At 31.3% G+C, this 23,081-nt stretch overlaps 1 protein-coding gene across 1 annotated transcript in view; it reads right to left on the bottom strand.

Annotated features, from left to right (window-relative positions):
• Positions 1–13,812, bottom strand: part of LOC127724653 (E3 UFM1-protein ligase 1-like) — a 244,588-nt gene extending 230,776 nt beyond the window's left edge. Inside the window, exon 1 of the mRNA XM_052231683.1 lies at positions 13,676–13,812. Within this exon, the coding sequence (XP_052087643.1) occupies positions 13,676–13,749 (74 nt within the window). The 5' untranslated portion in view covers positions 13,750–13,812. The remainder of the gene's footprint in view (positions 1–13,675) is intronic.
• Positions 13,813–23,081: the final 9,269 nt, after the last annotated feature.

Genomic DNA, 23,081 nt, shown 5'->3' with positions numbered 1-23,081 from the left:
AGTGTACAATAAGTTATCATTTGACGCTGGATATGATATTTCATCCTGAATTTTCATAGTCCTAAATCAAAATTGATCTTTATGGGTGGAAAGACCTTCAATTGTTCTCTGAACAATTGGTATTTAATTTTATATATTTTTCTTTTTAAAAAACATATTTCAGAACAAGTACGATATTTTGTTTCATAAAATGTGAAAGTTTTATTCCTACCAAATAAGACAAAATCTACTTGCTTTCCATTTTATTTTGTGCCGTAAAATCCCATTCCACCTTAGAAATGGATTTGAATCCAGCTTATACATTCAATTTGCTGCTTATACATGTACATGTATACTTAATATACCTGTCTAAATCCGGAGCCTATTTTTTTTTTGGCTTATTATATCGTGTCTGTTTTTCGGGGTTTTTTTTGTATAAAAATATTGCCATTGATTTATATCTTGTACAACACTGGTCAATTTGATGTCATTTAGCTCGCTTTGCTAAGACTAAATATTCAACGCCATGTTTATTGAAAAGTTCTGTCATTGGCAAGCATAGTTTACCAAATATTATATAATCATATCAGTCGCAGGATAATTCGATTATTATGAAATGCGGTTCCTTAAATCAACATACGTAATAGATCTCAAAACTTTACTGTTTTTTGCTAACTTATGTTTGTTGCCTATAATTCAGATTAATAACAGTGTTTTGGGATTTTTTGCTTAAAGTTAACTTTTTAAGCATAGGTCCCTTTTCAAAAGTCTCCCAACTACTACCTCATATGTGAACTTAAGTATAGGGGAATTTTGTTCGCTATGTTAAAGAAATCTTCTACTTGCTCTATTTTGCGTGAAGACCATAAAACCGTCATCTCTATATTGACAGTGTAATTTGATGTTTTCTTTCCATTTGAACTTATCTAAGATATTTATTAATAGGACAGACAGATGCAGATATGTGCATGATGGTGAAAATATACCATCTATGGAGGGGGCGCTACTATAACTTGTTTGCATAACTTTCCATTAAACTAACATTTATTGTTTCTTAGAATTAATTAAACAAATGCAGTTGAATCTTTTTTGTTGAGAATCTTTAAAGGATATACTTTTGTGTCAATTGATTTTTCTGCATTGATAACTGTTTCTTTTAAATTATCAATGATCATATTTGTGTACATTTACGTTTCATCAAAGGCAATAATAATGCATTCCCTTTTTACCTCGTGTGTTTTATTAATGAAATCTTTTGTATCTTGAACTTAAAAGTTATGCCTCTACAAAAATGGTTTTATATTAGATCATTTAATCTCTCAATGCATCTCCTGGGAGAGTTACACTTATTTATGATCAGTTGTAAGGAACATTAATTAATGTCTCCTACTAGTTGACCATTACTCAATGCCTCATTAATTATTTCTAGATTAATTTAATGAATTTTTGAAAGACTGAGGTACATGTGTCCATGTTTTGAATCATTATTATTCTTTAAGGATGTACACCTCTGAGGAGCCAAAAATTTCTAGAATTAAACTTTTTTTCTTAACCTGATTTTTGGGTTTATATGACTTTAACCCATTTCTCTGACGTCAGTCTATTGTTCTTACAGTAGATTATTTTTCAAGAATCCACTGACCACTTCGTTAACTTAAGATAACTTATTTTATAACTTTAAACTTTTAACTTACGATTTTTTATCCTCTCAAAAACGAGTGGCATAAGAAGGGTTCGAACTCGCGCGTATTTTCTTCATAATCAGTAGAGTCTTAAGTCTATGCATGATACCACTATACCACGAGTGCTGACATAAATCAATATTTAAATAACACTCATAAAGCGCACAACTGTCAATACATGTCAATAAACTGTATGTCTCAGAGATAATTCGCTTTTGTTATCTAATAAAATATATATACTATGTCTGGATTTGTTCATGTTCTTTTCAAATTTATTTAAATTGTTTTATTTTGGGCGTTATTCTTTAAGGAAGATTATGTTCTACATTTGAACGTTCTTGATTATAGTTATATAGCAGTATGGAAATATCTTAAAACAGAGTTTATTTACGATGTCAGGTTTGAACATTGGTCGATTTTCAACATCGTTATAATGAACCGATGGATCTTTATACGATTGTGGCTATTACACACTAGTTCTAAACACTAGAGAATCAAGGTCCAAATATACATCACGTCAACATTGAACGGACTCTAATTTGAATAAAGTGTGATATATAAGCTACGACCGTAAAACTACTTCTTTGATTGTAAAACCAGAAACAAAATCATCGCCTTTAAATGAAAATGAAGTATATACCGTTCCTACTCGCTTATTAGTCGGAAAATTGGGAGTAAAATTCATAATCCAGAGAGGGGGACCGACTAATAGACGAGATCTAGCGACCAGAGGAAAAATCCAAGCTTGAGAAAAGTGGTCAGGAGTGAATTTCCTGGTCAAAACTACGTTTTTGATTGCCAAACCTACATAAATCAATAAATAAAAAGTTTTTGTTGAAAATAAATGACTACAATACTGTCTTTGTGTTTTATTTGTTCTTTGATAAACATTTTCTGCAAATTCGTGTTGAAATTCTACTGTTTCCGGTTTGTGTATTGATTTTCATGGTCACATGGTTTTCCTATAAACCCAAAAGAAGAGCCAAGAACCAAAAATGAAAAGGAGATAACAATGTACCAAATATGTGAAAGGATGTTTTCAGCGGAGTTATTGTGTCATTATTGTGATATCATGATATCAATTCAATGCTTATAAATCATATAATAATCAAAAAATAATTTTAAGATTCATTCCCAAAATCAAAATATTATTCATTAAAGTGTCTCAGGTAAACAAAAATTACAAAATTGATTGACAAGCCAATATAATCCATTGATAACCCCAATTAAGAGACAAAGAGTTGTATTTACTAAAGGTGTGAAAACTATCAGTGATAGGTAAACAGATGACACTAATGAGTTGGAGTTAGTTATTTTAATATATTGATTAGCTTCACTTAATTTTTTTAATCCTTTAATCATCACAATATAATAAGAATAATGAAGTGTGCATGCTCATTTAACACTGAGTTATGTATGTTGTGAAAAATATTTTCATCAAGTGTTGATTGACTTCAAATTTTTCAGGTTCATATTGGTTTATATTCGCTTTTCTCAAACAATAGGTTGTTAGTTATACCCTACAAAATCATTGATGCATTACGTAAACAACACATGGCTAATCTAACATTTGAACAGTGAACAAAACAAGAGAAATGAATACATCTTTATTATTAACAGCAATATAAATTATCATGATGAGCATCAACTAAATTCAAACCAAACAAACATTAATGCAGAAATGAATATTATTCCTGGATTTGCATTGGTTTTACCGGCGTTCAGTTACTGTCAGCTGAAAAAAAAATGCCCAAATTTTGTCCGACTTATACGAGGGTCAAGACTAAATCCTTAGAATTTGGAGCTGAAAAGGGCCCCCGACTTATAGTAGGATCGACTATTAGGCGAGTTTCTACGGTAATACCTCTAAGATTAAAACAATATTTTTGTCGAGAAAAAAATTACAATGAAAAAATTTCAATTCGGGTATAAGGTTTGAACTTGGCACTGTTAATGTCACAGTTATGTTTTTCGGTACCAACGACTAGACGATCACGGCTATGAACAGCTTGAATGTAAAAGTAAAAAATTTACATAATTATACATTGTACATCTGTAGCAAGAGCAATTCTGCTGGAGATTCAGAATGCGTACCACAGATAATACTAGTTTATTGACTGGTTTACGATGGATGCCAAATGTAATAACGTTAAAAATAATCTAAACTTAATGAAAGGGAAACAGTTTAAACAAAATTCATGTATAATTGTTCAAAAAAGACCTTAAGCAATTATTTTATTTATTTCGGAAAGCATCATTAACTGGAGCATCATGAAATTGTAGTATTATGGCAACTACGCTAAATATATGTATTTGACTTAGTACGGTTAAATTGTAGACAATCCTTAATCAGCTGTCAACAATAGCAGATTGCTAAATACTATATATGTAAATTTCAAAGGTTTCTAAATTTTGGTAATTACAATTTTTTAACTATTCAAAAAAAGATAAATAAATTCTGTATATTTATACATGTCTTTTTGAATAAATCATAGATACCAAAATCTATATAATTTAAATACTTTGTAATGATAAAGCATTAAATGAAATATAAATATACAAGTATGAAATCTGGTAATAAAAAGGGGAGCTAACAACCCATTTAAGTTATATTAAACTTATGTTAACTTAAATATAGACGTGAACCGTGTGGATATAATCATTTCCAGCTATTATAAAATAAAAAAGACAAAATACAAAATTATTTTTATGAAATTCCGTTGATTCATTGTCAAAACATAAAACAGACAGTCGTTTTACTAGAAATGGGTTAAGCTAGAGAATTGATAAGAAGTAGTGGATTCGGAAACAATAATCAACTTGCGACTAAAGTCGCTCGTTGATTATCGTTTACGAATCCACTACTTCTTATCAATTCTCTACTACGTAAACAAATAATTGGTGAAGAAAAAATCTTACGGTGGTGCACTTCTTTTCTTGCCACGGCCCTTTGAAAGTACCCAATTTTGATGATTTTCCCATTTTTCATCAATTTTTACCTATTTTTGGCCTATTATCGTGAAAAAAATCACAGTTCCACAATTAAACTTTTTTTCATACTTTCAATATAGCTGAAGTGGACCAATCTGAATAAATTTAACTAAAAAAAACTACAGGTAGGTGTTAATATAAGAAAGTTTTATCATATTTTGATGCTTTTTTGTGTCAAATTTACCATGCTTTCAATTTTGTAAATTTGTGAGTTTTTTTGATTTTAAGAACAAAATGCATATTATTTCAACTTTTTTGTTATAATTGATTGAAAAAAATACATATCTAAGAAATTTGAAAAGAAAAAATGATATGGGATGTACATGATTCTGGCAAAGTCATTTTTTGTACCCCTCACCCATTTTCTCAAAATTTTTGCTAAAAAGACCGACTTGATTGGTTGTAAAATTTGAAAAATTGATTACTCAAAAACTACTCATTGTAAATACACAATTTTTTCACAGAGTTAAGTTTAATTATAACATTTTTAAAATTCATTGATATTTTCCACTTGTATCATATTTTGGAAATAATTCCAGAACGAGATTTCAACGAGACTGAAACGTCAGAAGAATACATCCTTAAGAATTATACGTATATGAATCTATTTCTATTTTTTTCTATATAGATTATCAACTATATTTTATTACCATATAGCATATAAGTGAGGTTAAGCGATCTGTGTAAAATTCTTTATTGCTAAGTTTTAGATATCTTAAATGATCTGTATGGAGGTGCTCTTAATTGCAAGAAGCTAATACAGATAAGAAATATAAATGTTCCGAATGAACAATAATTAGGTTCCGAATATTCCTCCATAGACTATATTTCTAACTAATTAATATGCGTGAACCCTCAGGGGTTCATGCAATGAGCTTTGGTGGTTAGATTTGTTGATTTGTAACTATAAAATGTATGCACACTTGTCATTTTGTCAAATCAGATTAACAAAATTTCCGTTTCAAGAACTGAAAATAAAACTACAAGTTAATTACACTTGTCGTTCAGTTCAAATCATAATCATCAATACTAATTGTAAGATGTTTTATTGCTTTCTGTTTTCATATACATTTTGACATAATACTCTTTGTAACTGAATATTTTAGCGAAGAAAAAGAAATTTTTATTCAAATTCTTTTATAATTATTATTTTTATTTTTGGTCAACAAATTTCACAGTTCTTAAATTTGAAACATGCCTATCTTCATGAGAACTGTTGACTTTTTTTAATGTGTGTGTATAAAAGAACAATTTATTTGCATATAGATTGTTTCAGATTTTGTTTTGTTTTGTTTTGTTATTGATAATCTTTATATACAGATTTCATCTACCAATAAGAAATTTTTAGAAATTTCTAATTTGTGGGCGGGGATGTTATATTTATCTTTTTAATAATGGTTAATGAAATCATAACAGTGTGTACTGGCTGGTCTTTATTATGATACGATTCTGACACGCCTACATAGCTATGTATTGAATATGGAATACAAGATGACTTGATAGATAAGAGCAACATGTGTAGCCAAAACTGAGAGTTTTAGATTTGTAGCGTAAATGAATATACATGTATATGTAGTTGATAGAATAGAAAATAAGAACAGAAATATAGTGTTTAATTATTTAAAAGCCAAGCGAATAAAATCATCTATCAAGGCAGATTCACCGGACAGTCAAAACAGGGGTTTCCCTAATTTTGGACACACATTACATAAAGTCTTAAGTGTGAAATCATACAAGAAGATTTCATGAAATTAAAGTATGTCATGAATTTGTTATCCGATTATAGGTTTTATGAGATTACCAAAGTAAAGCCAAAAGTCATAGGTGTGTGGATACACCAAACTGCATCCTATATATAAACTAAATAAACAAATAAGCCTGTGGCTTCTATTCATACCAAGTTGATAGAAATCCGACCAGAAGTGACCTAACAATATTTCTTTTTTTTTAAACTTAGTTTTGTATGAAATATATAGTGAATAATAACAACGAAAAACACAGAGGTATGTCCTGCTTGCCACGTATTAGCTGCAGAACCGTAGTTCTTAGGTCCTTATTATATTTTTTGACAATTTGCTGACCATCTATAGATCCGCAAATTGTCAAAAAATATCATTGAAGCATTATATTCCACAAAAAGGGTTATGTTTATTTTATAATGGATATGTACTTCCTCTCTTTGATTATTGCTGTACAATATGGACAGAAACAAGTAATTCAAATATGGAAAAAATGTTAAAATTACAAAAAAGGGCAGCCAGAATCATTCTTAACAAAGCATATGATACACCGTCAAAAACTTTATTCAAACAATTAGGATGATTAACTTTTCAAAAAAGAATGAGGGGGGGTAGGAGGGGTCCTGATCCCAAAATCCCGGGCTTAAAAACATGGAATCCCTAGGTCCCGAATTTAAAAAAATTTAAATCCCGACATCCCGAAATTCGAAAAAAGAATTCCCGGATCCCGAAAGGATCAATCCCGAAATCCAGAGCTTAAAAACACCCGATCCCCGAGGCCCGATAAAGGTCCTACCCTCCCTCAAGAATCATATACCACAAAGGAGTATTAATGTATAAGTGTCACTGTGTAAATAGTATTGCATCTGATTATCTGTGTCAATTATTTAAGTTAAACAATAACCAAAATGCCAATGCAAGATATTCTTTGCGTTCTGACATCTATTCTGACATCCGACAATAATTGTCTTTTCATATCACGTCTAAGAACAAATTTTATGAAAAAGACATTTCAATATTCCGGTACTGTTCATTCCTTGGAACAGTACCCCTGTAGAAGTAAATAAAAAGATAGATCAGTTCAAAAAAGGTATCATAATTTCTTGTTTCTAGAACAAAAAAGCTAATTATCAGATTCATAAACAAACATGTAAAACCAACCAAATAATGATTATCACAGAAATTTATCTATATTTTAAAAATCCATATATTTGTCTTGTACATCATTAAGAAAATATGTTCATGAAACGAATCTATGTTTTTCACCATTTGTTTTGCATAAAAAGCTGTATGTATGTATATGAATATATCATGTATATTATCTGAGACTACTATAACACAGAGATTGGTCACTTCCCGTACTGACCAGTCAAATAGTAATTAATTGTAAGTCTTCGATCACGTGACTCGGCACGTGACTCGCAATGATTGACAAGAAGGATTCGACCGCCATTTTTGACAGCGAAAGAGAAAATAATAATTAACAAATGTGGATTTATAAAGAGTGTTATGTTCAGGTAAGTGTGAATATAAGATTTGACATGTTCATAAATGTTGGTTTATAAGCACTTTAAATAAAATAAGTGCAGTTATAGACTTGAATTTACCGACCAAACTGGAAAGTAACCTCGAGTTATTACCAGTCCGTGGGACAGGGTCAATGAGCAACTCACCCATAACTTACATTCAGATGAACAATCTGTTTTCCGGATAATGTATGTGCAAGCCTTAGTAATTAACCGATGTAATGATGTAAAATTTGTAATTATATGAAATTCCATTTTTTTTGTATCAGTAAGTTCCCGCTGCAGAACTGAGAAACACACGAGACAAGTTGAAATTTAGATTTATATTTGGTTCCCTTGATAATATATATGCAGTCTATACATGCTAGTATAATAATATTATGCAATAAAAATGTGTCACCATGTGAAATACCAGTACATCATGAGTTCCTAAATAGACGTATTTTTTTTAAATAATTGACCCAAACATGATGTAAAAAGTACATGCACCTTTGGTCTGCATCCTTTATCAGTTTAACTATTTTGATCCATATTGACATGATTGGTCAATTACTGCTGAGTCTCAAGTCTCGGATTACTGTCTTAAAAATTAATGAATTGCCTATGCTATAAACATGACAAAGATTATTTTTTTTTATTTATAATATAATATATTCTTTATTGTAGGAATACCCCCAGAAAGAAATCACGCATTAGAAGAAGGGAGAAGTACTACAGGAGAAAATGACTTTTTTTAGTATTTTTTTTTAATTTCATTGAATTTGTCATGCTTGTCTTACATGGAGAAATAAATATTTAAGTCTTTGAATATACATTTTTATTATTATATACATTAAAACTAAGACAGGAATGCAGAAATTCACTAACACGCTCAGTTTGGATAACAGTTCAATGAAAGAAAAAAAACAAGTAACCGCACATCTTTATATATTAAAGGAATAGCCACTTGAAGCAAACTTTAAGGAGATTTTTATATATTTTTGCTAATGATCATCAGACAACTCCTTTAGTCCAAATGAAGTTCAATGAAGTGGATGTATGTAAGTTATTGGAATGCACCGTAATTACCTTCAACAATGAGAAAACCCATACCGTGCAGTCAGCTTCAAAAGTCCCCAACATGGAAAATATATAACAATTCACTAGAGAAAACGAAGTGTCTACAATAACAAAGCAATTTACGAAAATTCAAATATGACGGACATGAACCAACAGCAACCACTGAATTACAGGCTCCTGACTTGAGACGGGCACATAAAGAATGTGACAATGTTAAATATTTTTAGGCGCTCATCACCACCACTAGCATGGGACATTGGTGTAACGACATAACATAAAAACAAACTTTAAACATAATTTGAAAATAGTTCATTTCGGTTTAATCAGGCTGACTGTACATGAAATATTTGCCATTGACAAGCAGTTGTGAATCGAAGTTGAATTTACAGAAAGGTGACATCAATATATGCTATCATATTTAACATTCTTGTTTAGATCTGACATTGCTACGTATTTATACATTCCGCATTATTTTTGGCTTCTCAGATTTTTCACATGGTAAACTGTCAGCAGTTACCCAACAAAAAAATGTTATAGGGAACCTTTTTACAAAGCATCATGCCGACAACAATTAACATGGTATGTCACCAAACATTGAACAAGCACATTTATATTTGCTGTGGCTAAAAAAACTAAAGCAAATCACAACTCTTTTCATCTGAGTTGCTCAATTATTAGGGTTACAAAAAGCATAGCGATATAACTAAAACATACGACACTTTAACAATAGACAATATTCAAATTTTCAAAAACTTTACGGCTCTGTATTGAAGCACAAAATTTCTTGTCTGGGATTTTGAAAGAGGGCACATATTTCTGGTGTTGAAAAAATGTCAATGTAATTTACACTAATGTGGTTCTATTTATGTTAACATAGAGATAATTTGATTAATCAGTCACATAATTTTGAAGCTTCTTCGTTCTGATTTACATGTACTTGCGGTTGATGCTTCTTTTGGAGTTTTTGTAGTTTTTGCAGTCTTTGCAGCAGGGACGTAGTCATCCTCAGATTCAATATCTGATGCAGTATATTCACCACGTAAAAGATCAAGATTGAGTTCACTATCATCCCAAGATAAAAAATCAATGTTACTGGACATTGTGAATTGAAAAATTAAAATGCCGGCGATATTTTGGGAACATATATATAATTTGTAGGGCTTACTTTTGCTTTATGTATCCATTGCAGTTATAACCTCTTTGCTGATCTGTTACGTAAGGAAATTACTCATTTACCTTTAATGAAATTTTTTCTCTCTTCTGTGATCGCGGCTTATTACATTGTTTGCAAAAACTTGACCTAATTATCAGACGGAAATTTTAAAAAAATGGGGGGGGGGGGGGGGGGGGGGTTGAAACTTGTTTGAAAAAAAAAAATTACGTTGGATAATCTGAATACACCTTATCGCTATTTGTCCGCCATTACTGGACATCACACAGGTTCCCGTAAAATTTTGACGTCATAATACAAAATATCTGACGCCACAATGGAAAAGTGATTGTTGTATGACGTCAATAGTTCAAGCGGGACGGATTCTTGGGTCAGCCGGGAATAGCGATAAGGTGTATGAGGGTCTGGATGACGGTTCTTTATTTCCTATAATTTCTATGCCATTTTTCTCTATCCTTTAAATCTTAATGACTTATTATTTTCTCTTCTCTATTCTTTATTTGTCGGTCCATTTTTCTCCATTCTATACTTTTTTTGCCCCTATTTCTCCATTCTATAAAACCCCATCCACACCCTCCTGAATCCTACCACAAGTGCACCGACGATATTTGACAAGGTTTACTACAATAAACATGTATATTGGGCACTCAGCAGTGACATACCTTACAAGTATAGAATAAGTTTACTGCAATAAACAGAGCCTCGTGTACCTTGGGCACCCAGCTGTGAAACAAAATTCATCTCCCATGCTTTTGAGACTACCTGTCTTTACAGGTAATTATATTTGTATATTAGATACAATTAACGGACGTGTAGCAAAACAATGTAACTGTAAGATTGATAAGATTAATCACATTCACATTTTCAAGAGTGGCCGCATAATAACAAACTATTAACAAATTATTAATGATTAAAAACAAAAATTTAAATATGAATAGAGATAACTGCATTTGAAAGATAAAAACTATATTCTTTTTTTTCTTTGATTAATTCAATTTTGTTTTTAAATTATTTTTAAAAGAAAAATAATAATATCAGATACTGTTATAGTATTCTCAGTGATAGGTGATATATGTCGTCTGCTACGGTCGAATACAAAACTACGTTAAAATAACGTAGCTAACTACCGGAGATTCAGATAATCCGATAAATCTATAGTGACCAATCTCTGTGTTATAGTAGTCTCAGATATTATATTATTATATTTTGAGTTATTCAGAGGGCATCAGGGGAGATTAGTAATGTACTAACTGATTTTACCCTCTTTAAATAAAGTATTTATTATTATTATTATCGTATTCCGCAGCTAAGGGAAAAGTCATTATTTATCAGCTGAGGGGGTTGGTTCATTTTAGGGGGGGTCACTACCAAAAATATCATACAGCTGGGGGGGTTGCCATCAAAAATTTTATTTGACTGGGGGGTCACACAATGAAAGTTTTTATGTCTGATAAGCATATAAATTATTGACAATATTGAAGTGAGTGTGCAATCTTTTAAATAATTTCTGTCATTATTAAATCTTTGGTCATGTACAGTGAGTAATAGAAGGCTGCCTAATTTCTCAAGGGTAGTGAATCTGGTGACTCCTTATCACAGTCATCTGTTATGGTTCATTGTCCCATGGAACTATTATATTCAATATAATAGTTCCATGATTATCCATAGGACAAGAAGGATGTGAAAGTTTACAATCCGACTTATCTCAAGATTAACAACTGTATAAAACATTTGTCTCTAGTTTTGACCACAGGAAACAATGAGTTTTAAAAGTTTCTGAACATGTGTATTACAACTTTCTGAAGTGTTCAAATCATTTTGATGCGATTTCTTAGGATAGATATAGGACTGTAAAAGGTGTGTACGTTCTAAAATCATTTGTAAATATGTGTAATTATTTTATGAAATTATTTCAAAGATATCGAATAATAAAAAGAATTTTTAATGTTCAAATCGAGGGCCCTTGTTGGGCAGCATGGCATTCACACACACAAAACAATACACATCGGATTTCGTAAAACATTTTCACATTGAAATAAAATATTGAATGTTCATATAGTTATTAACCTACATATATATATTTCTTTATCGCAAATAAATCATGTACATATTTGATCCAGGAAGGACTAGAACCATACAATTATAGTAATATTTGTAATGTGTTATTTTCAGTTGCACTTCCAAATGTGGGATTGAAATAAAAAAATAACTATATGATGAGAAAATTAAAATCCAAAAAACATTTACAAAACTTCAAAATTTTAATAAAGACATTAAAAGAATTTAGCCATGTTTTCTTTTTTTTTTTTTAATGTTTTTTCATTCACAAATAATTCTGTGTCAGACAGTAAATTTAAATTTATTCGAATTCATAACAGAGGGAAATTCATTATTGAAAGGTTATATATAATATTGTAGAATTATAGGTTGCATTCAAATAAATTGGAACAAAGAATTTTCTGTTTTTTTTTCTTTTTACGTCATTCCATTCATTTATAATAGCACATGCTCATGTATATAAACAAATTTGGCTAATTGTGCCTTTAAAAGCTTAACGTTTTAAGAATTAGCAGTTTCAAAATCAGGGACAATCTGTATTAAGGTATGACTTCATTCTGTTCATAAAGGTTCAAGTCAAAAAGCAATATGTATTTGTTTTCATTTAAATGCTTATTTTGTCAATTTTTCTTCTTGCATGTGTCAGCTATTCATATTCGAAAGAAAGAAAAAAACAAAAGAAGAAAAACTCTATAGTATACTCAGGGTTTTCTCAAAGAAGAATACAACTGAAAAATGTTTTCTAAAATCAGTTGCATCAGCTTCAAAATAAAGAATATGGAAGGTCATGATGAAACATCAAGGCATTATAATATTTACAGAATATCACTTACTAATGACTGCTAACCAGACAAAGTAAATTATCTTTATCAAATTAATTAGTTCAAGCTACTTATACATGTTATATAAAATAACAGAATTATAGTGTAGAATGTATTATGAAATATCAGTTCAAAATCAAAGAAAATGAGTACTGCAATCAAGGAAAACCCCTTTATGCCGTATTCTGTTACGGATAGTGTCAATGTCCACATACTTCTCATAGCTATTTTTCAAGTCAATTCCTGCAACTTTTTAAATTGTAGCTTGCAGCTGGGAACAGTATATCTAAAAAAAAGTCAATATATATGTTCCTGCTTGCAGTCATCATCTTCTCCCAACTGTTAATCGATAGAGATTTTTGTTTGGTAGGGGGGAGGGGGGTCAAACTTTTGAAACTATGTTCTCAGGGGGGGTCATTATGTGGTTCATAAGAATCATGGGGGGGGGGGGTTGCCAACAAAACCTTTTAATGTGAAAAATTTGAACCGACCCCCTCAGCTGATAAATAATGACCATTCCCTTAATTATACGTGGCAAGCAGTTCATACGTCGGTATTTTTTCCTTTGTTTCGGGGATTTTTTTTTTCATGACAGTCACAATCTCAATTGTTTTTAAACGTTTGATTGAGTTTATAGGATAGCTCGTACCTTTGTTTCGCTACACTTAACTGAGCCCTCTGAAAATCGGCCGCAAGCCGTTTCACCTCTTCCCAATCTGCCATTTCTAACTGAAGGACAACAAGATTTCTTCCCTTTGATATGGCTAGTGCTATAATAATGTACACCAAAACCGGTCCGATCAAACACCGATATTTGACAGTGAAAATATATGAACCCGAAAATAAAAGATTCAATAAACAACCAAACAAAAAATAAAATTCATACATAAAAGGCCAAAACAACGAAACTGGCATCGCATCGCATCTCTAAGAAGTTAATGTTTACTCTATACAGATTCTTTATAAAAGCCTTCTTCAACGAACAATTTAAATCAGCATTAAATCTGAGACTTATACAATAATTCATGAAAAAGGTCCGTCAACACATCCAACAATGGACAACATAGACATCAAAAGAGAAGGCATCTATAAATTGATAAAAATATAAACCCTAAATAAGCAACTGGACTAGATCTATAACTTAGGCAATTTAGCTCTAAAATCACTCAACCTGCAACACAAGTTTTTTAGTGCAAATAAGAATGTAGACTTGTACTAACAACCTGGGATATAATATATTGAGTTAGAATAATAATCCCAGTAATAACATACTAAAAATCTACATTAGGATGATTTGAGGAAAAGGTAATTTTGGGGTGAAATATGTGGTTTTTAGAGAAAAAATACTGAAAACTGGAAAAGAAGAAAAAAACTGTTATTTATGGTTACATTTTTAGACTCATGAAGACTTGGTGAAGACAGGACACGTTTTCTTATCATTGTATTATGTAGTCCTCTATAGTTATTAGTATTCATATCAGAGTAATTTTGAGTTTTGAGGTGAAATGTGTGATTTTAGAGAGAAAAAAACGCTGGAAACTGGAAATGAAGAAAAACTGGTTACATTTTTATTTTGACAGCTTGGTGAAGACAGGACACTTTATCTTATCATTGTATTAAAGCCCTCTAGTTATTAGTATTTATGTTAAAGTAATTTTGAGGTGAACTAAGTGATTTTTAGAGAAAAACGCTGAAAATTGGAAATGAAGAATAGCCCAGTTGTTAATGGTTAAAATTTTTGATAAGTGATAGGAAATAAAACATATTATTTTCTGTTTATATTATAATAATTATAATAATAATGAAAATTTATAAAGCGCCCTATATACAAAATAAAAATTACTCTAAGGCGCTGTACATTCAACATGGTAATGAAAACAAATCAATGACAAAAACATAAAACATACATTGTGTCAGATTCAAATACTGAAAAATAAACAAAATACAACAAAAATGCCTACCATAAAATAAAAGGTCAATACGCAAATACATGTTAAAACAAAAAATTAAAAAATTAGCAATGTAGGCTAAAAGCATGCAAAACAAGCAAAAAATCTAAAAAGGAATACAAAAAACTTGCATTAAAAGTTGATACAAAACAAGTAAAACCCGTAAAAGAGAAAATGAAAAAAATCTAATTAAAAAGCAATTCGATAAAAATGAGTTTTTAGCTGAGGTTTAAAACACTCTAGGGACTTGCATTGTCTTAAACTGTTCGGGGGATTGTTCCACAGAGATGCGGCTGCCCAATCAAATTGTCTTTCACCGTACGTCTTCGTCCTCACTTTTGAAACGGTAAGTTGTTTTGTAGAGCTTGAACGCAGAGATCGGTTTGGCACTTGTAAATTGACTAGTTCCCGAACGTAAGCAGGGCCAATGCCATTCAAAGCGCAGTACACATACGTAAGTATTTTGTATAGTGATCGGTATTGGACGGGTAACCAATGTAAACCAGCAAGCCGTATCGCAGTTATATGTTCATGTTTTCTTGTCCTGGTGATAAGACGGGCTGCTGTATTTTGTACTTTTTGTAATCTGTTCATCGTAGTCTAACAAAACCTTTAAACAGACTTATTAAGAAGGGATATAGTTGTCAGGTCATTAAAGATTGCATATTTTGGCTTTAATATTGATCCACTTGTAGTGTCTTTGCATCGGAATTAAACATATTTATTCTAAAACCAGTTGTTGGCATGACACGGGTTATGTTCTTCTCATATATTTTTTGATGGTATAATACTAAACCCCTAACAGGATGATTGTGCCTTACATTCATGGGGTGGGGGGGGTTAAGAAAAATTGTAAAGATGGAGAGAAAAAGGCTCGGTTAATTTTGGTTTTAGGAACAAGGACACTAATTACTCTTTTAATCTATTGTTATCTCTATTTGGCATCTGTTAATCTTCTTCATCCTTTAATTGCTTGTGCTTAAATATATTGTTATTGTTTGTATGTTACATTACATTTAGTTTTGAGTTTGTTGTTCGGTCTTTCATGACTGCTAAAATAAAAAGTTTAAGGAGCGAAATATTCCTTCTTGATTCCATATAGTCGGAACGCCATTTTACCCGGCTATACTTTGTTGAAATTTGGACATTTTATTTTATGTTTCTGTTATGTTCATGCATTTTCTTAATTATACTTATAGGTATAATAAAAACGATAAACAAAAATGTTTAAATGTGGTTGAGGGACAGTGTCCCTGTGTGGTTCAAAAATAACTTAAATCAGTTTGGTTACTGACGTTGATTTTGTCATCTTAATTGGTGAAAAGTTATTTCTCTAGTGCCCTTTCTCCGCCATGACGGTAGTCCTTATTTTTGTATTTTTGCATTAGCTACTTTTACAATTTTTAAATTACATAAAGTCTCAGTTAAACACAGGCGACGTGATTGTAGTTTTCTCTTTAGCGGTTAATAATATACATTTATTTCCCATGTCTGCGGGAGATATGGAGATTTGTTCACCCAAGACCAATTTCACTTACCTGCTTCTCATGTAAATTACTTGAACATATACTAGCTAGTAACATGATGAATCACCTTGAAACAAATAAAATATTATATGAACTACAACACGAATTTTGAGCAAAAAGATCATGTGAATCACAAGTAATATCTCGTATATACCAACTAGCTCAAAGCAATGATAAAAATATACAAACTGACCTAGTAATCATGGATATTGCCATAGCATTTTGATTAAGTGCCACACAAACGCTTACTTTACAAATTAAAACACTACAGCATTTCAGAACTGGCAACTCAATGGATTAAATCATTCCTATCCAACAGAACTCAAACAGTCCTTCTCGAAAACACAACATCTGAAAAAATTCCAGTAACATCAGGCGTTCCTCAGCACTGTACTAGGACCAATACTCTTTCTTATTTATATAAACGACTTACCTGACTACCTAAAACACAGCCAAATAAGACTTTTTGCAGACGACAGCATTATCTACCGGCCTATTACCTGCCAGAACGAGTGTCTTAAGCTTCAAGAAGATATAGAAGCAGCTATAAAATGGAAGAAAGACTGGCTCATGTCATTCCACCCGGACAAATGTAACATCCTTAGAGTCTCAACAAAGAAATTTCAAATACATTTTTATTACAACATGCATGGCCATATCATAGAACAAGTACAATCAGCAAAATATCTAGGCATTACACTTTCTTCAGATCTCAAATGGAACAAACATATACAACAATCAGCAGCAAAAGCAAATCAATCCTTATCATTTATAAGACGAAATCTAAAAATTAACTCAAAATTAGTAAAGATAAGAGCTTATCAAACTATAGTAAGACCAAAATTAGAATATTGCCGCACAGTTTGGGATCCACACACTTCAGAAAACATATACAGACTGGAACAAGTGCAAAGAAGAGCTGCACGATATACAATGTATACTTGCAACAGATATCACAATACCAGCAGTGTATCTGTAATGCTACATAATCTAAACTGGCAAACCTTACAAGAACATAGATTAAAAACCAGACTTCAAAATTAATGTTCCACAAAGTCAAAAACAATGAAATTGCAATACCATCGCAAGATATTCTCATAAAAAGCCAGTCTAAGACAAGATCTACCCATCACCAAACATACAGACCACTTCAATGTAACAAAGACAGTTTTAAATTCTCATTATTTAGCCAAACAATCAAAGATTGATAAATTACCACCTGAAATTTCAAACCAAACCTCCACAGACAACTTTAAGGATGCAATTACTCATGAAGTACTCCTTAAAACATTCTCTCGCCTAAACTAAATGTGCCTATTGTTTTTATCTTAATGAAAATATATATATATAAAATGTAAAAATTAAAAGTTAAATAAATGTAGATCTTTTGTACCAAAGTGGTCCCGTTTTGGGTGTTTAATATGAGATAAACAGGGGAAATGTTATCTTACGAAATACAAATCAACGATATGCCTTCAGTGGTTAGTTGCTTACATCCAAGTCATTTTGACTCTGGTGGATAGTTGCCACAATGAAAAGCATACCACACCTTCTTATTTTTAAAGCCAGTGTGGTATCCTACTTATAACAATAATGTTTGTCTGTTAACAAAGTTACGTAGTGGAACATTAAAGTTAAATATTGAAGTTGGTCGTTACAATAATATTCCGAGAGAAAATCGTTTATGTGAATGCTGTAAAATGTGTGTTATTGAAGATGAATACCATTTTGTTCTTGTTTGTCCAGCTTATAGATCTGTACAAATACAATTTTTACCAAAGTATTATTGTTCTTGGCCTCATAATCACAAGCTTTTGTATATACTACAAGCGTCTAGTAAGTCTCCTACTATCAAATTATGTAATTATGCAAAAACTGCATGGAATATTAGACCTCATTTAGTCTCATAACTTTACATTTGTCATAGTATTATACTATTGTTCTCTGCTGTCTATCCATGTTTTATATTATGTATTATATGTTGTTAATTTTGCTATAGCATGTCTTTGCTTTTGCAATAAAGATTCAACAACTGAAAATAAACTAAATTTTTTTGTCTATGGGAGATATAGAGACTGAAATATTGTTTAGATAGTCCTATATAATCTAATATTATGTCTTTTGTTTTTTTGAGTCGTTTGAGTTGCTGTCTCATTGGCCTTAAATACCTCTCATCTTCCTTTATTTATAACTTGTACTCTGTTATAGAAAGGGTACTTGGAAATTCAACGTTAAAAACGCCGTTTCCTGCTTCCTGGATGCTGACCTTTATTCAACTCATTCAAACGAAACTCAACGATTATCCAATTACTAGTAAAATACACCTCATTCCAAACTGATTTAAATGTTTAGCTTTAAAGGTCCACTAAACTCAGTGATCTCTTGGTAGTGTGCTTGTCTTAAATAGGGAAGTCATGTGTTTGATCTCTTGACACGGCAGTCAAACAATGATTTATTGAAAAATCTCCCCATTTTAAACACCAAAAAAAGTCCTCATATGATTACCTATGAGAAAACTATTCACAAGAGATAAAAATTGTGTGGATGTAAACAACTATAGGTCATCGTACGGCCTTCAACGATTAGCAACACCAATAACATATTTTAAGCTATAATCCAAATTTCAAAATATAAAACAATTTAAACGAGAAACCCAATCGGCCAATGGCGGGTTTATGTTAAAACAATAAACGAAAAACAAATATGACAGACACCAAACAATGACCACAAAATACTGTAGGTAAACGAAATGAATGTCACAAATGATGGAACAAAAGTTACAATTAATCAGTTTACAATCGATTAAATATTTAAGAACACATATTGAAATATTAAAATATTTCTTTTGCAAAGATGATATCATTTGAGGTTAGGAACTTGTTCATTAGCATTGTTGAAAGAAAACTTTGTGCCAATCTTAATCATACAAATGGGATATTTTTTGGCAACTATGAAGTTTAAGTTTACCGTGAAGCCAAAAAAATAATAATTATCATTTTGACCGACGGTATTGCATTTGCGCCAACTTTTAAAAACAAGAGTGCACATGCTGAAATGTCACGCATGCTTTTATGATTGAGTATATGTTGAAATATTGTAACGAAGGTTTTACTACAAGTATCACATAAATGTAACATTATCAATTATCTATGAAAATGAGGTCACGGTTAGATGAACCATAAACATCTTAAATCGTTCCATACACCAAATTTAGTAGTCATATCGCTTATAGTATAGTATAGTATAGAATGAGAAATAGATCAAATCACAAAATCTTAACATTGACCAATGAACCATGAAAATGAGGCCAAGGTCATTTGAACCCTGCCTGACAGACATGTACACCTTGCAATCATTCTATACACCAAATATAGTTGATTTATTGCTTATAGTATCGGGTAAACAGACAAAACCACGATAACTTATCATTGACCAATGAACCATGCAAAAGCGGTCAAGGTCATCTGAAACCAGTCAGACAGACCGTGTTTACCTAGACAAATATATGAATTTCACTTTTAACGTTTTCAAGACAAAACAGTCAACTCAAATATGCCTGAACGTAAACAAATGAACTCGACTTCCTCTTTTTGATAAGACATGGCCCATTTTTAGGAATTTTTCCGAAAAAAAAACGTTGACGGGGGCAGACATGCAAATAAATGCTTTCAAACAAAATATCAATCATTTAGCTTCCTGTGTATTTTTTTTTTCGGTGGAATTTATGCTTAATTGTTATAGGAAGATGTGGTATGAGTGCCAATGAGACAACTCTCCATCCAAGTTACAATTTATAAAAGTAAACCATTATAGGTCAAGGTACGGCCTTCAACACGGAGCATTGGCTCACACCGAACAGCAAGCTTATGCATTTTAAAGATCCAAATGTATTTGCACCTACCGTAATCTACGGATTTGTGAAAATGTGTCTTTCATTAAAAGTTTACAAATATCTCGAAGCCCCATACTTTAATTTAAGTATGACAACTTATATGAAATGCTAAAGATCCTAAATAATGTACATACATTCAACTTTTAAAGCCCATGGAAACAGATGTAAACATTTAAATATGACAGTGGCTATTTTGCCGGTCTTAATTTATATTTTTCAGTATATTAACTACGAATAGAAGGAACATGTTAATAAGAACTCTTTATAAATATGTTTTCTTTAAAAAAAAAAACGTATACATAAGCAAAGCATGCATACTAAAATTGATATTCTAATAAAAAAAATCCCATTAGTTTTGAAATTAAAGTTACTTTACATACAAAAAAATATGTCTTTTTCAAAAGTATACGTTATTTAAGCAAAGCATGCATATACAAAATAATATTCTAATTAAAAATCATAACAAAAATATCCCATAAGTTTTGAAATTAAAAGTTAAACTCAACAACTTCAAAACGCTTTACAATAGTTACAAAACCATGCAGTGCCGTGCTTTTGATGCATTTTTTAGTCTTGCACAAGAAATATGCTGCCACTGCAGACATGAACTGCACATAAAACTTGTTGGATAGGGTGTTTAGTTTGTTTAGGATTTGTTGTTTAGCGAGAATACACATTTATGTTTTATTTGTTATTTTAGGTTTGTAATATTATGCATTACATTAGAACGCACTTGTATACCAAGTTTGGTTAAAATCGATTGAAAGATGTTAAATGACGGACAATTTCGCAAGTTTTGACAATGTTAGTTTCTGTGCTGCTTATCTCAAATGCGTGCCGACATTCGTAAATGTATATAGCTGCAAGATAAAAAAAAACGAAGATAAATGTACATGTAATGACGAAACAACTTGACTAACAGTGGATGAAGATTTGTGGTCTTTGTGCCATGAACAGAACTATAGTGCACCATAGACTAGATCGTTATTAAAGGTTTTCTTTGGTGTTCTTGTTTTCATAAATTTTATAGTCCTTGAATCACGTTTCCACAGTTGCGCATAGCTGTCCTTTAGCTCCAAAACCTGCTTTAGCTCTTCATACATAAGTCGAAAATAGCGTTTATTTCAAGTTTTTTTGACAACGAAGTGCAGTCTTCTATTTTCGAACATCAACGAACAAATCATTTCATTTAGTTTGAAGACAAATCTGAAATAAGACCGGCAAAATATAGCAAAACTCTATATAAATCGCTATTTTGCCGGAGCCGACAATATAGCACTAAGGAGGCTATTTTGCCGATCCGGTAAAATAGCACAGGTCTAAGAGGCTATTTTGCCGGAGCCGGCAAAATAGCCACTGCCAAATGATTTTTATAAACAGCAAAATTTTGTTCTGTCAGCTATCAACTTCCTTCATATAGATATTTTACAAGTTTTGTACACATTATTTCCATGATTATTCAACAATTATCATGTGTTTTGAAAAGAACATTGTAATTTATTTTTAAGATGAGTGAAATTTAAAAAAAAAACTGTTGAAAACCACATATCAAGGGACACAATAAAAGTTGTGTAAATCACACAGATTCCTCTGTAAATTACGAGGGTATCATCAGCCTAGTAGTCAGCACTTCTGTTTTGACATGAATTATCATTGATATGGTCAAAATTATAAATTATCTGTTTACAAAAATTCGAATTGTTCAAAAATACTAATGATTTTCTACCCCGGGAATAGACTACCTCAGCTGTATTTGGAAAAACCTTTCAAAATTTTGGTTCCTCAATGCTCTTCAACTTTGTGCATTATTTGGCATTTCAACCTGTTTGACTCAAGCGTCATCGATGAATCTTTTGTAGACGAAACATGTGTCTGGCATACACAATCATAAGCCTGGTAGCTTTGTTTATATATATATATATATATATACATCCAAATACCGTTTCGATTCCTAACATCACTGAAGAGACATTAATTGTCGAAATCCGGATATGGTGTACAAAAAACCTTTGCACCTTTTGTTTGCGGTATACCATCTTTTCCGCAAGTTTATTGTTTTCTGTTTAGTATTTTTAAATTTATAATTAAGATCCATTTATTACATCGGTGATCCGTTTATTTGGCAATCGCCAATGGCAGTCAGCAGGGTTTAAGAACATTTGTTGTTCGACCTGTTAGTCAAATGCGTTTTGTTAAAATATACTTTTTCACTTTTTTGGTCTTTTGGAAAATGTTGTTTGTGCTGTATTTAGACCCCTCTAACAAGAAATTTGTTTTGCATGCACACGCATAAAAATTGCGGTTTTTATCCAACGCAATCATAGGTTTGAACGTTGTTTTCAATTTAGACTTGTATATATATATATATATATATATTTATATATATGTTACAGGCATTTTCTAAATTAGGCATTTTGTAAAATGACTGAGTTTTCAGGAAATTTATAAAATGCCTAACCTTGACAGGAATTATATAAAATGACTCAAAGTACCTAGAGAATTAATTTATTCTTCAAAAAGGTTTGTATATCATATGATATGTTCTTTTTAGTGAAACTACGTTAAGTATGTACTCACTCTGTATTTCAGATACTAGTAGTAAATTTAAGATTATTTTGTCAAAATGGCAGAAGGACAAATTGTTCTTTCAAAAGAACAAAATTTACAAACGAATTTTTGCGTGAACCC

This window comes from Mytilus californianus, unplaced genomic scaffold (genome assembly GCF_021869535.1).
Source record: "Mytilus californianus isolate M0D057914Y unplaced genomic scaffold, xbMytCali1.0.p SCAF_14, whole genome shotgun sequence".
Taxonomy (NCBI): Eukaryota; Metazoa; Mollusca; class Bivalvia; order Mytilida; family Mytilidae; genus Mytilus; species Mytilus californianus.
The sequence above is the reverse complement of the archived record's forward strand: the minus strand, read 5'-3'. Positions and strand labels throughout refer to the sequence as shown.